This window comes from Girardinichthys multiradiatus, chromosome X, assembly GCF_021462225.1.
Source record: "Girardinichthys multiradiatus isolate DD_20200921_A chromosome X, DD_fGirMul_XY1, whole genome shotgun sequence".
In the NCBI taxonomy this organism is placed as follows: Eukaryota; Metazoa; Chordata; class Actinopteri; order Cyprinodontiformes; family Goodeidae; genus Girardinichthys; species Girardinichthys multiradiatus.
In genome coordinates, this window is record NC_061817.1 from 14929830 (window position 1) to 14949625 (window position 19796).

Here is a 19796-nt window from a genome sequence, read left to right on the forward strand (position 1 = left end):
CTGCTTGTGAAAAACGTGTGTTTTTTTAAATATTCTTGGAACATAAAACACATACACCTTCAACTTTTGTGCCACATTGAAAAACCTTTATTTAATAAACCACAAAATAAAATTCAACGCAAATATATTGTAGAGATTTTAAACATTTAAAAAACCCTCCCAATGGATGTCATTTTGATTTTGGGTGTTCAATGATACTTTCAAAGATGCAATGGATGCATCCCTCTTTAATCATTTTAAACAGAAGAAATAGCTTGAATATAATATGTTGTGTGAATTTTCTCTAATCCACACATTCTCAGAATTATACATACAGGCTCAAATATACACAGACCCTCACTAATATTTGGATAAGTGTCCCTAGTCATCAAAAGGCTCCTAGCATAATACAGGCAGAATATTCCACCATTCTATTTGGCAGAATTGATAGAGTTCATTTTTTATTTGGTGTGTTTTGCTTGAACTGACCCAGTTTTTAAGGCTAGATCAGAAATATTGTATATGGTTAATGTTCCATAAGCTCAATGTCAGCCTGTTTTGAGCTTTTAAAGCCAGTTTGGATATGTGTGTGGGATCGTTGTCTTGTTGGAACATCCCCTTGTGTCCAAGTTTCAACTGTCGGACACAAACTGTTGCCGTCAGATGAAAGGAAATTGGTCAGAACAATCAGAAACAACCCAGCAACCTTGGAACCTGCCATGAGCTGGAAACTCCTGGAACACAAGTGTCCCTATCCACTGAGAAGCAAGTTTAACATCAGTAGAGTCTGAGAGGATGACAACCAAAACTTTAATGTTTGCAGCTGCCCACTTGGCAAACCAAACGCCTGAAGGAGAAACGTTTTATGGTCAGATGAGACAGAAATTGAGCTGTTTGATCTCCATGACAAGAAATATATGTGGGGGAATCAAAGTAATACTTTGAAACACTGTACCTACTGTCAAGCAAGGTGGTGGCAACATTATGTTGTGGGACTGATTTGAATTGCACAAACTCCATGTAATAATAAAGATGTAGGATCATCACATTCATGTCAAGTCAACAGCTAGACCACTGAAATGTGGACACAGATGAGACAATGATCCCAAACACACAAAAACTGTGAGTTTGCTCAAAAGCCGGGTCAGTGCCAAAACCCAACCAGTTTAAATGTAATCTGCAAATTCTGCCATTAGGAGTGGTCAAATATCCAGCAAGAATATTGCCAGAAGCTTTGTGACGGCTACAAAAATTCATTCATTCATGGCGATGACGAGTCTGACTGGAACAATGCCTACTGTAAGTAAAGGTACTGAATTAGCATGTGAATATAGGTCCACTGTTTTTCGCAGCTAATAAAGCTTATTTACACGGTAAATAATGTATCATACTTTGCAATGAATGAGCGCCCTGCAGGCAACAAAAATAAAGAACACATATTAAAAGTAAATAAAAACAACATTCTGTATTTTCACTTGTGTCTGGGGCCAGTTGTTTTTGCAAAAAAAATTACTTTAGTTTTTGATTACATGAAGCCCAAGCTAAAGTGCTTAATTATAACATGAATCACATGCAAAGCATTGACACAAGAGCCACAAAAAATAAAGACAAACAAATCAATTTGACAAATGAATCTGTGGACTGAAACATTTCCCCCAGTTTGGAAGAGCTTACAAGAACAAGCATGAGAACCTGCTACTCTTATAGCCGAAACAAACTATGGAGGACTGTGACCTGGGGAGAGAGCACTGGTATCATAAATAGATCATTTAACCTTTAACTTGCCTCCTGCGTCTTTACCGTCATACTGACTGAACAGATGCTTACTCTCAAACACTGTGCCTATAGTCTTTAACAGAAAGTTCCTCTGTGATGCTATCACAGGAAGGTGCTGGGACTGTCGGTGACGGCCAGGTGAAAGTACTCTGGTGAGCTCTCCTTCTGCAGGTTGCCGTTGGTGTCTCTCCAACGGATTCTAGTGGACAAGGTCTTCCTCTTTTCGAAGCCCTCTTTTCCAGCTCGGTGCTTCTCTAGACTGGATACAATCATGTCTGCCAAGTCCTGCTGGAGCCGCTGGAAGTTCTCACTGAGAAAGAAACATTGACATCATTGTGGATCATAATCCTCTAATGTAAATGTTTGGAGTACATTTAAATGAGACTTGACTCACGCTGTTGGCGGTGTGGGCAGGTTGTATTTTCTTCCTGTTATGCCTGTTAACCAGTAGGTCATCTCCTTGCCTTTACCCTGTGAGTCAGGAAACAAAGACAAGCCTCCAGTTAACATGCAATGTTTGATGCCTGTGTGGATGTACAATAGAAAGAAAAAATCATCTCACCTTTAGGTATGTCTCTCCTCTTTTTTCAAACTCAAACTTGCAGTCTGTCCTTTGCAGAATTTTGATTGTGGGCTGGCTCACATGAATCCTCAGAGCTGGAAGAGAAAGTGGAAACCGCTCATCAGATTTGGAGTTCTGCTTCTTTCTAAAATTAGAATCTTCATCTGGACTTCCACTCTGTTCAATGTTTTTATGCGTATTGGTCTTACGCAGGCCTGTAGACTCCATGCGAGAAGCCGTGTTCACCGTGTCCCCAAAAAGACAGTAGTGAGGCATCTTGTTTCCAACCACTCCTGCTGCACAGGGACCTGGACGTAGGTACACAAGTAAATAAAGATAAGATCAGATCAGATTAGATTTTTTTTTATCTGATTTTTTTAAGACCTGATGGCTAGTGAAAGATTGATATTTTTTAAATAATGCTAATGCTAAAGATTTGACTTTATCATATTCTCTCTCTCTCTCTCTCTTTCACTCACTCACTCTCTGAAAAGAGCAGTCAAGGATTTTAGCACATTATGTGGATTTTCTAAGTACCTGTCTTATCTTTAGGGAAACTTTAGTGAGGAATTCAAAAGAGGAAGGCCGACACATCCTGATGCCAGAAAACAACCTTAATCATAGGACAGGAGGAGCAGCACCTTCTGGTTGGTCAGATGTTGTTTACTGTTGGAACCATCTTGTTTCTCTGCTCCAGGTTCCATCAGCTCAGCCCAGTCTCTCTCAGCTGGAAAGATCGTCAGCCTGGCTCACAGCTGCTGTCTGCATTTGAATTTGATTCAAGTTGGGTTGGACACAACTTCTTGGTTTTGTGTGTTGATTGGTTAGTCCATCGTCTCTCATTATCTCCCTTCCTTAAGTTTTTTTTTATGTGTGTTTGAGAAATGTTATTATTCAAACGCCATACATGATCGAGTAGTTTCTCAATCCTTTCCTTGTGTTTCTTCATTTTCAGATTCAAAGTTTCATAATCTGGAGCTAGTGTAATTAAGGTCTACTACACATACATTTCATCTGTATTGAATTTAAACAATCTCAGGAACACAGTCTAAAAGATTATTTTTAGCGAGACCTAATGTCACCGGAACAAGGCCTTGCAGCAGTCTTGGTCAGAATAGTCTAATGTGTGCATATTTATGCTCAAGGTCAGTTTTTGTGTGTTTTCCAAAGCTACAGTTCTCCCAAAGTACAATATTAATGTGGGATTTTATCATGAAACCTTTACTTCCACTGTTTTCCTCTTCTACTCTACTACCCTGTTTTATTCAGCCACCAGATATCAGCAACTTCACAGGCATAAAGAAAGAAGGGAAACTGAAACATAATAATATCAATACAACAACAGTAACATAATGTTGCAGAAAAGGGTTATAATTTGTTTCCAAGTAACTAGACATAATTTATGCATCAGAGTCTGGATCAGCAGTATTTTTACAGATTCAACTAAATAGATATAAACTCTTAAACTGTTTTTTAGACAAACTGATAGTGATGTAGTAAACAGAACACCCCAGATCAGATCTTTTACACAAATGTAGCTGCTTTCACAAAAGCCCTTTAAAAATGGCATTGCTGAAAACAAACTCATGATTAGTTAGGGTTATATATAGTGTTTGTGTTAAACCCTGAATGAGAGTTTTCTTTTTATTTAATAGAATGCTTAAGAAACTGGCATGATCCAGGTGGTTTGTAATCTTTGATTTCCTTTTTGTTGTTCTATCCCAAACTCTTTCTTTTAAATAAATGTGAGGTATTATAAGACAGAATTGTAGGCTGTAAAAGCCTTTTTTAGGTAGGTAGGTAGGTAGGTAGGTAGGTAGCTATATCATTAAAAAAGTCAGGAATATTTGGTACCTGAATGCATTCCAATACGGATCCACAGAGGAATCCCTGGCAGGTGCTGAAGCTTAAAAGTTCCCACAAATGACAGTATGTCTAGGGCCATATGGGCGATATCCACCGCATGCCTGTTGCCATTTCGCTTGGGTAACCCTGATGCAACCATGTAGGCATCTCCTATGGTCTCAACCTGAGGGTAAAGGAAATTTTCATTCAACTAACACAACAGCTATATTAATTAATCAGACTACAATACTAATTTATTCCTGACCTTGTCATACTACAAATTTGGGATCAATAATAAAGAAAATACAACAAGCAATAGAGCAGAAACATACAGCCAAGAACCCAATAGCTCCCACTCCTGTTCTGCAACTTCTCACTAAGCTCTTCAAGTTACACTAAGGTACCTTGTAGACATCATGGTGATCCAAAATGCTATCAAAGTTCTTGTAGATTTCATTCAGCATGTCTACCACCTCCATGGGGGTGCTGTAGTGGCAGAGGGTGGTGAATCCCACAATGTCGCTGAAGTAGATGGTCACCTCCTCGAACAGCTCCGGCTCCACTCTGCCCGTCTCCTTTAGAGAGCGCACCACAGAACTAAGGAAACAGATGGAGCACAAAATATGATTTTGATTTTTTAAGTGAAGATTTGCCACATTAATATGACATGTACATTCAAACGCAAACATGCATGGTGCTTGTGCAGATTTATCATTGGGGGGATTGTGACTGAGAGGGAAAATGGAATATTGATAAATTTAGTTTTTTTCATTCTTATTGTGTTTTCATTTATTGTCGTAAGATCTGCTGAACAAATAAGGAAGAACCGAGTTTCCCAGATTACAATTCAGATGTTCTCTATATATCATCTTTAGCCAAGACTGTTTATGGCACTATGCTGTTCCTGCCACAGAATTACTTAGATCTGTTTTATTAACACTCACCCCAACCTCACACTCTCCAATGACCCAGATATTAGTATTTACAACAAAGAGTTTACGACAGTTCTTTTGAATCTGTTGCTCGGCAGATAAGCTTTGAGATTAAAGTGTTTACTGATCCTGGGGACTGGCCCTAGGTGAGGGAGAAGTATTCGGTGACCTTGTCTGGTTATATATACTCTGTTCCTCATTTTAATGAATAAGAAAATGTGTGTTTTGCATACACTATTTGGTCTGGTCTGCAGAGATATGGTCAAGGACCGTATCTTATATACAGCATAGGTCTGTAAGAATAAAACTCAGGTAATTTGATTTAGGACCAGCAGATAAATTATCAGGTCAAGGACCAGCTGTTCATTTTTTAATATCACAGCTCTTTACAGGAAGGGTCAGAGCAGACTCCACCAGCTAAGAAGGCTGAGCTTTTTTGGAGGACAGGGGGCGCTCCTGATGACCTTTCTTGACACTGTGGTGGCGTTAGCCAGCTTCTGTGATGTAGTATGTCGGAGCAGCAGCTTGTCTACAGTTGAGAGGAAGCGGTTAGAAAAGCTCAGGAAGGCCAGCTGTGTCCTAGGATGCTTCCCTCGACCCAGTGCAGGTGGTGGGAGACAGAAAGACACTAGCAAAAATAACATCCTTGTTGTACAATGTCTCCAGCCCCATACGTGAGGCTGTTGCAGAACTGAGAGCTCCTTCAGTGACAGACTGATGCATCCTTGGTGTACAAAGGAGCGTTATCACAGATCCTTCTTCCCGGCAGCTGTTAGACTTTATGCCCATTACTACTCTCAACAAATAACTGTTTCAATAAGTGTTTACTTCTTCTGTTGTTTTTTTTGTAATGACACATGCACATACACTAGCCACTTTATTAGGTACACCTTGCTAGTACCGGGTTGGACCTCCTTTTGCCTTCAGAACTGCCTTAATCCTTCGTGGCATAGACTCAACAAGGTACTGAAAACATTTCTCACAGAGTTTGGTTCATATTGACATGATAGCATCACACAGAGGCTGCAGATTTGTCAGCTGCACATCCATGATGCGAATTTCCCGTTCCACCACATCCCAAAGGTGCTCTATTGGATTGAGATCTGGTGACTGTGGAGGCCATTTGAGTACAGTGAACTCATTGTCATGTTCAAGAAACCAACCTGAGAGGATTTGTGCTTTATGACATGGCACGTTATCCTGCTGGAAGTAACCATCAGAAGATGGATGCACTGTGGTCATAAAGGGATGGACATGGTCAGCAACAATACTCGGGTAGGCTGTGGTGTCGACACAATGCTCAGCTGGTAATAATGGGCCCAAAGTGTGCCAAGAAAATATCCCCCACACCATTATACCACCACCACCAGCCTGAACCGTTGATACAAGGCAGGATGGATCCATGCTTTCATGTTGTTGACGTCAAATTCAAACCCTACCATCTGAATGTCGCAGTAGAAATCTAGACTCATCAGACCAGGCAACGGTTTTCTAATCTTCTATTGTCCAATTTTGGTGTGAATTGTAGCCTCAGTTTCCAGTTCTTAGTTGACAGGAGTGGCACCCGGTGTGGTCTTCTGCTGCTGTAGCCCATCCACCTCAAGGTTCAATGTGTTGTACGTTCAGAGATGCTCTTCTGCATGCCTTGGTTGTAATGAGTGGTTATTTGAGTAATTGTTGCCTTTCTATCAACCAGTCTGGCCATTCTCCTCTGACCTCTGGCATCAACAAGGCATTTGTGCCCACAGAACTGCCGCTCACTGGATATTTTCTCTTTTTCGGACCATTCTCTGTAAACCCCAGAGATGATAGTGAGTGAAAATCCCAGTAAATCAGCAGTTTCTGAAATACTCACACCAGCCCGTCTGGCACCAACAACCATGCCACATTCAAAGTCACTTTGACCTGCAGCAGATCGTCTTGACCATGTCTACATGCTTAAATGCATTAAATTGCTGCCATGTGATTGGCTGATTAGAAAATTGCATTAACGAGCAATTGGACAGGTGTACCTAATAAAGTGGCCGGTGAGTGTATATTACTCTTTTGTTCCTGGGTTTTTTAATAAATGAACATACCCAGGCAGCAGCATGAAGTTCAGGCGATCTGCTCTATCTCTCTCAGCTTTGTACAGAGCCGTTCTCTCCTCAACTAAACACTCCAAAGTCCTGGAGTACATCTGCAGACGACGAATTAGGTTGTCCATGTATGTCTCGGTGGCTTGGTTGTGCAAGTTGCTGTAAAAAGAATTAATGAAACAAAACAAAAAGAAATCACTTTAATGGTTGTGGAACATCATATGAACAGTTGTTTATATTCACCCATATTTAATGTTTTTAAAATGATGTACCTGAAAATCTTTCCCAGTGTTAACTCTATCTTCTTGAAATCTGGCCTTCGTTCAGGGTCTTCATCCCAGCAGTTCTTTATCAGCATGTAAAGCTGTACTCACATGCAAATGGGAGCCAAAAAAGGGATGGGTTATTTATTTAGCAGTAACGGATAAAGGTAAACATTTGCCTGGCAAGATTATAAATACCCCTTGAAGCTTTACATTTTGTCACATTACAACCACAAACCTCTATGAATATCATTGGGATTTTCTATGATGGTCCAGCAGAGTAGCACATAGTTGTGAAGTAGAAGGAAAATTCATGGGATTTACTTTACATTGACACCCTTAAATAAAATTAAGTGGAACCAAATGCCTTCAGAGATCACTTAATTAGTCAATACAGTCTTATTCCAAATACAGTTTTAATATAGCTCCTCTGTAATGGCTCCCCTCTGAAGGAGAGCATTAATCAGAAGAATATTAATTTAAGAACAGTCATTATTAGAAGAAAGTCATAAGAATGGTGATTTAAAGCTGGTTTAAAGTCACAAACCAATTCACCAAACACTTAGAACAAGGTTCTTTGTTCAGATGAGACCAAACTGACTTTTATGGACTATGTGAGAAACTCTGTATGTGATGAAATACTAACACTGTTTACCACCATTACCCATGCTGTGTGGGGTTTAGTTTTCTTTAGCAGGGATAGGGAAGCTGGTCAGACTTGATGGGAAGATGGATGGAGCTAAATACAGGGCAATCCTGTAAAATCTGTTGGAGGCTCCAAAAGACTTGAGGCTGGGGAGCAGGTTCACCTTCCAACAGGACAACTCTAAGGATACAGCCAGGGCTACAATAGAATATGTTAGATCAAAGCATATTCATGTTTATTCATTAGAACGGCCTAGTCAAGGTCCAGACCTGAATCCAGTCTATGGCAAGAACATTAAAGTTGACAGACTCTTGTCATCCAATCCGAATAGGTATAAGTTACAACGAAGATAAGACCAGTTTCTGGACGTGCTAGTAGAGACATATCCCAAAACACTTGCAGCTTTAATTGCAGCAGGGTGATTCTACAGGGTAAAGGCTTTATGGGGCTGAATACAAGTTTGTATTATATTTTTTATTTAAAGCTATCTTTTTTTCATTTCCTAGTTATGAATTAATTTGTTTTGGTCTATCACAAAATAAAAATAATGTCAAAGAAATGTCAAAAAGTTAAGGGGTCCTTATAATCTTGCCAAGCAATGGATAATGGATAAATAGTGTTTTGAAATAACAGTGTGTTAGTGTGAAGTGGTTGTTTACCTCAATTTCTCTCTCTGATACACCTTCAAAGTAGAGGTCAGGTCTGAAAAGGTGGTTGCCTATGGGATGCTGGACTCTGTGAATTTTCTCTGATAAATTACAGAACAGGAAAATAAAAATAATTAGAAGGTAGATTACAAAAAAAGCTAAATTAAATTTTTCACAAAAACAACCAGGAGGTTGGCTTTTACTTGTCAATGACATTATTACAATGATATACCTGCAGAGTTAGAGCAGCACTGGGTATAAAATGGGGTTTTCCTCAGAATGATCTCATGTGCGATGATGCCGTAGCTGTAAACATCGCCTTTCTGTGTCACGCCGTCTTTACGGAGATGCTCTGGAGCTGTCCACAAATCTGAAAAGGAGATTAAGAGAGGCTGAGTGTCTAATGATCTCAACTATATGATGCATGATCTGCCTCAGTAACAATCACCTCTGCCTGGCATCAGAATGGTGTGGCAGCCAAAGTCGGTGATCTTGACAACCATGCGGTTATCGACCACACAGTTGGTGGATTTGAGGCGACCGTGGACTCCAATATTACTCGAGTGAAGGTACGACATGCCCTGTATGGAACGTGCAAAGGAAGGCAATTAAAAAAGGATGAATGTGAATTACATGCTATTAGTTGTATTCCAGAGCTTTGTAAAAAGTATTAATACCCTTTTTGTGACTTTTTGCCACCTTAGAATCACAAACTTCAATGTGTTTATTCAGATTCTATGTGATAGACCAACACAAAGTACTTACTTTGGCACCCCTAAATTAAACCTAGTGCAACCAACTCCTTCAGAAGTCACCCAATAAGTAAGTAGAGCCCATGTGTGTAATTTAATTTCAGCATAAATCTAGATGTTCTGTGAAGTCCTCAAAGGTTTTTTGGAGAACATTAGAGAACAAACAGCATCATGAAGACCTAGGAATACAACAGACACTAAAACTGAATGAGGTTGCTGCACTACTTTATCTTTGTGTGTCACATAAAATCCTAATAACATGTAAGTTTGTGGTTGAAATGTGATAAAATGTGAAAAAGAATTTATTTCCTTTTGTTGACTAAATCTTTGTTAGGCAAGCAATTACAAACATTCAGAATTCATCTTAAACAGAAAGAAAGAAACACACATAATACAAGACAAAAAAGGCTAAATTCCACATATCAGAAAATAATATTTTTAATTTTACACCAAACAATAACAATACTACCTTTGCAATGTCATACATGACTGATATCTTAAACTCCATGTCCATGAAGGTTTCATCTGGGTAGGATATCCGGTCACTGAGAATGTGCTGAAGAAAAAAAACAAATATAGATAAAACCTAAATTTTATGGCCATTATCCTGCTGTTCATGGCCTGTATTAGGTGAATGAAAAAGTGGAACACTTAACAGACACTCCTGTGTGTGTGTGTGTGTGTGTGTGTGTGTGTGTGTGTGTGTGTGTGTGTCATAAATCATCAAGAAGACAGCCATTAGGAGGGGCAGTGACGAAAAAAGGCCATTTAGTTTTGTCATAAACAGCATGAGTGGCTGCACTGTAAACACGCATAGTACTGGTTTCTGTGTTATTTCATATTTATTATTTATACCCCTCAGAATCAGAAATTCTCGGATTACTAAAAAGAAGTTCATCAAAATGATTATTAAACCAAGTACAAATAAAAAAAAAGATTCAGTGACATTTATTTTCAGATAAATGATGGTTAACAATTTTATTAAAAACAATTATTTATTAATATGGATTTTTTCCTGACTAAATAAATGTGTTTAAATTAAAGGTTGGATTTTGTGAGAGTGTGCAGCTACAAAACTAGGATTTATTTTGAGGCATTTTACACATCTTTTTGTAAACTTAAAACACTTCTCATTTGAGCACCATAGTCAGTTCCTGGTTTTTTTTCATTCACTTCTGCTGATCAATATGTACGTCATTGATTGGATTAGAGAATCTGTAGAGTGATAAAACAGGCAGACCGGCAGACAGCAGCTGAACTCAACATGCAAGAAAAAAATCAAAAACAGAGACACTGTGAGATCTAATCTTACCCTGAGGGACCCCCTCTGGCAGAGCTCAAACACCCCAAAGACACCGTACTCAAACTTCACAGTGCCGTAAAACTTGGTTAGGTTGTAGTAATCGATCCGCAACAGCTGCAAGACAAAAGCATGGAAGAGTCGAATATAGAGCATATATATATGTATATATCCATATTTTTTTTATAAGAAACTTCTGAATAAAACACAAAGCATCTCACAGTGTTGAGTTCAATTTTTTGTTCCGGTGTGAAATCTCCATCTGCCTGTTTCATCTCTTTCAGGATTACAGGCTGGGGGGTTAACAGGGAATTAATACACTAAGTAAAACATTTAAACATGGTTTGTAATCTAGTTATTGGTTTTTGGAAGCAGGAATAAAGGTACCTTCTTGTCATAGCAGCCTCGCTGTCTGAAGTATGTGCTGTCCTTCCGCTTATCTTCATCAATCTGTTCCATAAACACAAACCTAGATTATAAACTGACAGACCCAAACACAGACTTGTTAACAGTTACCACATTTATAAATAGAAGCTAGACACTAAAAAAGATTTGAACGATTACAGCATCAACCCCAGTCTAATGTCTATTGCAGCCTCTAACGGGTTTTCCTCTTGGATTGTCCTGTATTTCTCTATCCATCTTCCTATTACCTCTATTCATGCTGTTGAAAAGCTATCCCAAAGCACTGCTGCCACTACCATGTTTCACCGTGGGGATGGTGTGTTTAGGGTGATATGCGTTGGTAGTTTTTTGCTACTCATCCAGACTAAAAAGCTAAATAGTGGTCCCGTATGACAGGACACCTTCTTCCACAGATACTCCGACCTGAGCTCTTGACCTGTGCAGTTCCTCCAGAGTTACCACGGCCCTCTTGTTGCTTCTCTGATTAATGCTTTTCTTGCCCAGCCTGTCGGTTTAGGTGAACGGCCCTGTCTTGGAATATCATCCAAAAGATGAACACACCGGTGAACTCAACAACACCAAAAGACCGGGAGAACCGCGGAAGACAAAGGTGGTGGAAGACCGAACAATTTTTTCCCTGGTGAAGAAAAACCCCTTCACAACAATAGGTCAGATCATGAACACTCTCCAGGAGGTAGGTGTATGTGTATCAAAGTCAACAATCACCAGAAGACTTCACCACAGAGAATACACAGGATTCACCACAAGATGTAAACCATTGGTGAGCCTCAAAAACAGGAAGGCCAGATTAATGTTTACCAAAAAACATCTAAAAAAAAAGCCTTTACAGTTCTGGAACATCATCCAATGGACAGATGAGACAAAGATATATTTGTATCAGAGTGATGGGAAGAGAAGAGTACGGAGAAAGAAAGGAACTGCTCATGAGTGGAAACATAACACCTCATCAGTGAAGCATCGTGGTAAAGTCATGGCATGGGCTTGTATGGCTGCCAATGGAACTGGTTACCTTGTATTTATTGATGACGTGACTGTTGACAAAACCAGCAGGATGAATTCTGAAGTAATATTATCTGCTCATATTTGGCCAAATTCCTCTGAACTCATTGGACGCCGCCTCACAGTGAAGCTGGACAATGAACTGAAGCATACTGCTAAAGCCACCAAAGAGCTTTTTAAGGCAAAGAAGTGGAATGTTAGTTAATGGCCAAGTCAATCACCTGACCTGACCACTTGCGGAAAACAAAACGTTAGGGAAAATGTCCCACGAACAAGCAGGAACTGAAGACAAAGTGTTTAGAAATTGTATGGCTTAGGTCAAAGCATACTGGTGAGTTAAAAACTGAGGCAAAACTGGAAAATTGTCGGTAACAGACTCAAATTGAGCATGAGCTTTTTTTGCAAATGAGAAATCTTTTGCAAAAATTTTATGCTTTAGACATGTTAAGCTGGTAGAGAGATATTCCAAAAGACATGCAGCTTTTAGAAATCCGTCCATATCCTTCCCGGCCAGGTCTTAAATCCATGCTGCAGATAACTCTCTATAACAGGACAACTCTGGTCAGATTCTGCATTAATCTCATCAGCTGGCTAATACAATAAAGGATGGGAGCTAGAGATGCTGGCTCGGAGCAAGAGAAAAAAGCTCGTTTTTGATGGCGATTCTCAGGACAACTTTGGCCAGCAGGGGCGCTGTGGGGCAACTTTGGCTCAGGATGGATCCACTGATGGAAAATGAATATCTGTCCCTGAGCCAGCAGTTGGAAGACGCCTCCGGTTTAGTCAGAGGTTTTACACTGAGGAAAAAATTTGTCAGGGGCTATTTAAGACGAGTAAAACAAAGGAGCTCCCCACAATAGGCTGACAGTGGGAGAGGCTTCACTCTTGGCTCAAACCTACAAACTTTCTCTCCAATCCAACATCTCTGTTTACCCAAAGATAATGTCTTACACCATTCACCTGATTTGGATGTAAATACCTTCAAATTAATGCCTAAAGTCTGCATTTTAAGTACATCTTGGGTGTTTCATTTCATTCTATTGTGGTGGTTTAAAGAGCCAAAACGATGAGAACTGAGTCAATGTGACAATATTTATGGACCTGACTGTATGCTTAGATTACATTACACACATGCAGACATAAATAATTAGGTAACTTTCAAGGGTAATGGTTAAATTATTTTAGGGGAATCAAATAGAAAGCAGGTAAATACTAATGTACACCACTTTTCAGATTGTTTTTAACAATATAATGACAAATACGTATAGTTTTCCTTCCACAATCATGCACTACTTTATGTTGGTCTATCACATCAAACCCAATAAATACATGCAAGTTTGAGGTTGTAACATGACAAAATGTAAAAAACTTCAAAGGGTGTTAATGCTTTTTCAACCCACTATGTCTTGCACTTCACCTTTCTGTATTATGTCCACTAAAAAACCCTTACTAAATGGAAATATTCAGGTTTAATGTAAGTTTTCAGCTTTGCATCACTTCTGTCAGTCTGCCCCAGGGCAGCAGTGGCTACAATGTAGCTCACCACTGTCAGTATGTAAATGTGTGGATGACTGAATGTGGTGTGAAGTGCTCTGGGGTCTCTGGGAACTTGATAAAGTGTCATATAAGTACAAGCCATTTACCATTTACCAAGCCTTTTAGTCCTGAACATTTTCTGGAAATCTTGTAAATGGACAACAGCCTGAATAGAGAAAGGAATCATTCTTGAGTAATCAAATCCATAATCCTGTTTACACTTTTCTTTTTAGTTTGTACTTCAGCTAAGAAGCAAACCTGACCAGCACAGAATCCCATGTGTGAACAGCAAACACCAGACAGCTCTTATTTTACACATGTGAAAATGTTGCTTGTGGTTTCAACATTTCTGTCAATCTTTTAGTTGTTCTCTGTGGGTTTGAAACTCTATTTGATTGTACGATGGTATTCTGAATTTATTGATTATAGTCTGTAATGAAGCATTGCAATTTAACTAAAAATCCAACTTTGCTGGCTTTCGGTTGGTCTACATTAAAATATGTTTTAAATCTCTGTTCAGTTGGCTTTATGTTGTCTCAAAATCAATGGCAGCTTGAAGATACAGCTGGTTAGTGCCAACTCTGACCTTCAGAGAGACCTCCTTCTCATCAAGAGGACCAATCTGGTGTGGATTGATGTGGGACCACTTCTTCTGCATTAGACGCTCCTTCCTGTTCTGCCTGGCAGTGTTCACAATTGTCAAACACAAAGAGTGGACATGAATTGATTTATTCAGGTGGCACACAAAATGTCTTCTTCTTGTTTGTGTTTTTATTTTGGAACATGTTATCATCTGGAATCTGTATGATTTCCTGCCATGCATGAATCAGTGCGGCTGAATTTGCTGCTGTGAAAAGGTTTCAGTGTTTACCTGTAGAAGATGAGAGCGATGGCTGTCACCACCACAACAATGACACCCAAAACGATCACAATAACGTCCTCCCTATCCAAGCCTGAAAACACAATGCATTGGTTTAAAAAAAATGTAGCACTTAATAGTTGCTGAGACAATGTTTTAGTAGTATATTATACACAGTGGTTTTCAAAAGTGTCCATGTGTGAACTCAAAAAGACTAAATGGCAAATTGAAATCAGAAGGTGCTTCCACAAGTTGCTAGTTTAAGGTTGTGCACACCAGGTTAATAATTTTTCACATGTCTCATATCAATATTTGTTTTAAAGAATAAATATCACATCATTTGTAGGAAATTTTCTAATGATTTATTAAAAGTTTGATTTTTTCCAGTGGTCTGTCTGTCTGTCTATCTATCTATCTGAAAATTTACATTTTGTTTTAGATCGCCTAATAAATAAAATATTGACATTTTATTTTTGCAAAAAATTACAGAACAATGATACATTAATAATGACCTCATTGTATTGTCATTACGTTTTTGGTGTTGGGGCTGTGAGGACTAACTATAAGCAGTAAGTATCTGCAGTGAAGAGCAGTCAAAGTCATAATTTTGGAGAATCAGGCAGTAATTCTCATGGGGGTGTCAAGCTAACATCTGGCAGGGCAAATTCAAGAGTGCGCTTCTACCATCTAAAATCGCTCAAACTCAAACATTTCTTAGTAGTTCAAATTAACACCAAATGAAGTACAGTTGTTAATTTTGGACTACTGCTGACTGTTGCTAAATTCACAATTTTGTCAAGCAAACATTTTTACTTTCACCTTGCAGACGGTGGATAATCCTGCACTGATAAACTACTAGACTTTTTTCATCTATAATTTATTACCTTCTGAATTATCAGGTTCATCATATGGAAGTTTGCCTTTCCAACCCAGAGCAGGGTTTGGGTGCTTTTCGATGGTTTTGTTCTGTGATGTATCAAACACTAGCAGCGTTTCATACTGTGGTAGAGTAGAAGATAAAATTAAAACAGCTGATCCCTGTTGTTTTACTGTGCTGACTGTTAAAGGAACAGTAACCTCACCTTCCCGGTGAGGACTGATGTGTAAATGAAAGAGAAGTTTGCATCTCTGTCTCCATACTCATCAAGCACATAGTGTCCTCCCATACCTGTGTCCAACAATACGTACACATACACATAAACACACATTGTTATACAGCAATAAATATAACACACCAACAAGTACACCACTGAATAGCTAACAAATAAACGGAAAGCAAAACGAAGGCTTTGAAGTGGTCTAGTCAAAGTCTGCACTTAAATTCGATTCAGTTGCAATGGAATGACCTCAAACAGACCATTAATGCTCAAAAACCCTCCAGTGTGGCAGTGTGAAAATAAACATTAATGGGCCATTTATATCCACGGCAATATAACAGACTCACCACCAGCTATTGCAAGCACTTGATGACAATTGCTGCCACCATTTATGATATTTAGAGGGCAATTACATTTTCACACAGGGCCAGGTTGGTTTGGATAGCTAATACGAATCATCAGTAGAATTGACATCAACACATAAGATAGTACTTTACAGAGGCCTCTCGGTTTTATTGCAATAGTCTGAAAAGATTTGGAGATACAAGCATTTGCCTAAATACCAACCTTGTGAAAAAAGCAGAGCAATGAACTTCAACATAGACCATAAACTGCATATTCAATGCTGATGCTCATTCAATGCACCTATCCTCAAAATCTAAGCTCAATAAGCAAACTGGTGATGTTTATGATTTTTTAAAGGTTTAAAGGTCAGATTACACTTTCATTCTTAAGCTATGTCCACTACAACTTTTTTTTGCTCTGAATAGTTGAATTACTTTGAATGTATGAACAAATTGCCTTGCAAATCTGTTCAAAATAAACCTCTCCCAAGCGTATTATCTTTAAATGCAAATGTTGTGTTTTATAACATAAAATGATTACATGTGGTTAAGATATTTTATAGTTTGATATAGTTATCATAGCTAAAATAATATAATGGTGTGATGCTTGATTTAAACTTGTCCTTATTTCATATTTGCCCTCCATAGTTTTAGTCTTATTTCTTAGTTAAGGTTTCATTTGGAGTTGGTGTCTTTACTTATGGAACTGTTAGTTCCTGTTTTATTTTGGTAGTCTGTCTTCCTTTATGTGCTGGGTTGTGTTTAGTTCCTGTTTGCACTGTCACTTGTATTTCTGTCTTTGTCTGTGTATTCTGTCATTCTAATATTGGGTTATGTTCTCCTTTGGGATTTTTTTACAGCTCCTACAATCACTGTCTTCAGTATTTATTCCCTTGTGCTCCTGTCTCTCTTTGTAAGTCCCTACTGTTGTCACCAAATAATGTTCTAGTTCCTGTCTCTGTGTTGTTTTCAGTTTTTTCAACCTTGTTTTAGTCTGACCATTTTGTGAATTTTTCTCATTTTTGCAAAACATTTTCCTGCCTGTGAGCTCACATTTAAGGACTTCCATTCCACAAACCTTACCGACAGATAGATAAATAGATAGAATAATCTATATTCATCTTTCATTGGGTATGCGGGGTACAGCACCACATACAGCCCCTCCTGGCGGCCTTGGAGCAATCCCCAGGCTGATTAGACAGCCAAGACTCAACTGTTATTTAGGCTGAAGGATGGGTGTCGGAGCCAACACATTTGAAGAGACCCAGGCCGGTTCTGTAAGAGCTGCAATGGCAACGAGTCAACCCTCAAGTAAGGCATTCTCTAAGTTCTACAGTGGCTGCTGTCTGGTGCTAGTAAGGAGGGCTAATCACAGTGGTTGTCCTACTTTTGACTCCACATCCCTTCCACTATGCCCTCTTAGATAAAAAAAAAAAGTGGCATTGGAATTCAGAAATAGACCATAAAGTCTTTTGCTATTCAGCGTCTAAGAATTGATAAGCTTCTGGTAAGTTGTTGATTTAATCGGTTTTATTATGGCTGTTTGAGCGTTTGTTGCTTGGTTAATAATTATTTCTTTAATCACTAGTGTATAAGTTAGAATTATTTTTTACTTTCCATCTTGTCATGAAGTTTCTTGTTGTTTATCAAGATTATTTTAGATTTTAATTGGATTTCCTACAATGCTGATGGTACAGATCATACTCACCCTCAAAAGTAACATTTCCAAATGGGTTATAATTCAATGACCCGTCTTCAGAGTCCTTGTCGGTTTCATGGCCGAGCATCCTTTCTCTGAGCACTTTCCCAAAGAGCAGAGCTCCATCATGATATCCAGCCACATAGTCATTTATCTGTCCATTGCATTTGATGAAAGAAAGAATCACTTCAACACAATTTCAAAACAAGTTTTAATTCCTGGTCTTATTTGAATATTTGGGGCGACTCACCGTGTTGTTGAATGATGTGTTTGATACATAGGCATAGTTTCTTCGTGGCAGAGTGACAATGAGGACATCTTGCATCCCGTCAGGGGACGTGTCATTGACATAATACACAGGGCTAGATAAGAGAAAGAGATGATAGCCTGGATTAAACACCCTGAATCGTGTATGGTTTTTCCGTAATTCAATTTTTTCTAATTGACATGTGATGACAGTGTGTGGAAGAAAATGTGAAATTAAGTCTGAACTTACTTGAAAACATCAAGAAGAATGAACAAGGTGTCTGGGTGAATATGGGTCAAATTCTTTTTTATTGAAAGAATGTCATTTGGGCCGCCACATAAAATAAAAACTAAAAGAAAGAAAGGTCTTAAAAGAAACAGGTACAATGCCAGAGAATATACAAGACAAGACAATGGTAATAGAAACGCTGTTAGAAGCTATTGTATATAAAGCTGATAAAATAATGGTTCAAATACATTGTTATACTTCATACCCATGATGAGTGTCTGAAAACTTTGCACCAGCACTGTTTGAGCTTTGTTGTTTTGTCACATTTTTACAATTTGTTCCTCGGCTACATTGCTGTGCATTTGCTGTTCATTTGTTATGTGTGGAAACTTTATCCTCTGACAGCTTCTCTAAATTTCAAAAGGGATTTACAAGGAAATGGTTAAGTTCGTATTATGCAAATAAAGTCTTAACAAAAGTTTCTAAATCTTCTGTTTTTTAGCTTTTTCTTAGCTTTTCATTGTTCAACTACAGTAGTTTTGGATTTTAAACTTATTCAGTTATGAAAAGCTCACTATTGCTGTGCTGGTTTGAAGACGTCAAGGCCATCTCCAGCTCTTTTTGACTCCGCAGCATCCTCCTGTCTGCTTGTGAGGCAAATCTTGAAGACGGTGCTTCCAGTGCATTGATGTACCTTTTGGAAAAGCAGAAAGCTGAAGACAGCGGAACATAAAATAAAAGTAAAGATATCATTTAGGTTGCTTATTACTCGCTCTGGCTCACCAGAAGCAGTCTTCAGCTGAATTGCTCTCCTTTTTGTACACGAAGAATTTTTTCCAGATAGGCTTAAATTCCAGCTCTTCATTCCTAAAGTTTAGGAGTAAATCAATGATTTTTCGAGCTGGAGGCAAAATCCGAGTGAGTTTGGGCTTGTAGTCACATGAGAGGCCGAAGCTCCCAGCAGAGATGATGGGGATGCTCAGGGTCAAGCCGATTGCTTCACTGTGATAGGTAAACAAGGTAAAATATTAAACATGTTGAATAGATGTAGTTGTTTACAGAGAACCTATATTGATACTTACTCCACTAATTGGTAGGTGGCATAAGTACATGAAGGTCCCAGCATGACACATCCAACTTCACCATTGTGCTGCAACATAACATTAAAGCACAAATGGTTCAATATTGTTCATAAATTAGTTTAAAAGTGTGATATTCAACATCATCAAAGAGGCAAAAATGCATTTAGAGCATTACCAGTTTGATTTGTTAATTCAAATATAGTCCCTAAATAAGTACTCATAGCCTTTGAACTCTTTTACTTTTCATCACCTTACATCCATAAACTTCACTGTGTTCAGCCTCCTGGGTAATTTCTTTATAAAACTGCAGTTCACAAGTGCAGATGCAAGTCTTTTGGGCCATGTCTCTACCAGCTTATCTTTTTTAGTCCAGAGACCAAGACCTTTGCACATTTCTAGCCCTAACAAACCTCTAAAACCTTTACAGAATAGTTGCATTTACATTCACACTCTCACTTACACAGAGGTGGAAATTTATTATTGGAATTTTATGTGAAAG

General features: G+C 38.6%; 1 protein-coding gene across 1 annotated transcript; it reads right to left on the reverse strand.

The window, feature by feature from the left end:
• Nucleotides 1-64: 64 nt before the first annotated feature.
• Nucleotides 65-19436, reverse strand: LOC124862440 (guanylyl cyclase C-like). Its single transcript, XM_047356341.1, has 25 exons — nt 19298-19436; nt 18999-19217; nt 18791-18909; nt 18237-18336; nt 17991-18102; nt 17750-17894; nt 15683-15768; nt 15485-15599; nt 14613-14694; nt 14328-14421; nt 11168-11230; nt 11002-11073; nt 10793-10897; nt 9950-10036; nt 9177-9309; nt 8961-9098; nt 8741-8829; nt 7445-7536; nt 7173-7331; nt 4567-4759; nt 4172-4346; nt 2527-2625; nt 2318-2412; nt 2150-2226; nt 65-2065 (listed from the first exon to the last, which is right to left on the reverse strand). The coding sequence occupies exons 1-25, from the start codon at nt 19372-19374 to the stop codon at nt 1858-1860; spliced, it is 2934 nt and encodes a 977-aa protein (XP_047212297.1). The 5' UTR covers nt 19375-19436; the 3' UTR covers nt 65-1857.
• Nucleotides 19437-19796: the final 360 nt, after the last annotated feature.

What these genes read in the sequence shown, in the direction of transcription:
- LOC124862440 (XM_047356341.1), bottom strand. Translation starts at nt 19,374, where the DNA reads ATGTTGCAGCACAATGGTGAAGTTGGATGTGTCATGCTGGGACCTTCA. An exon ending in TGAACCTGATAATTCAGAAG is followed by an intron (nt 14,695 to 15,484) that starts GTAATAAATTAT and finishes TTGTGTTTTCAG; the next exon opens with GCTTGGATAGGGAGGACGTT. An exon ending in GAGGCTGCTATGACAAGAAG is followed by an intron (nt 11,074 to 11,167) that starts GTACCTTTATTC and finishes TTAACCCCCCAG; the next exon opens with CCTGTAATCCTGAAAGAGAT.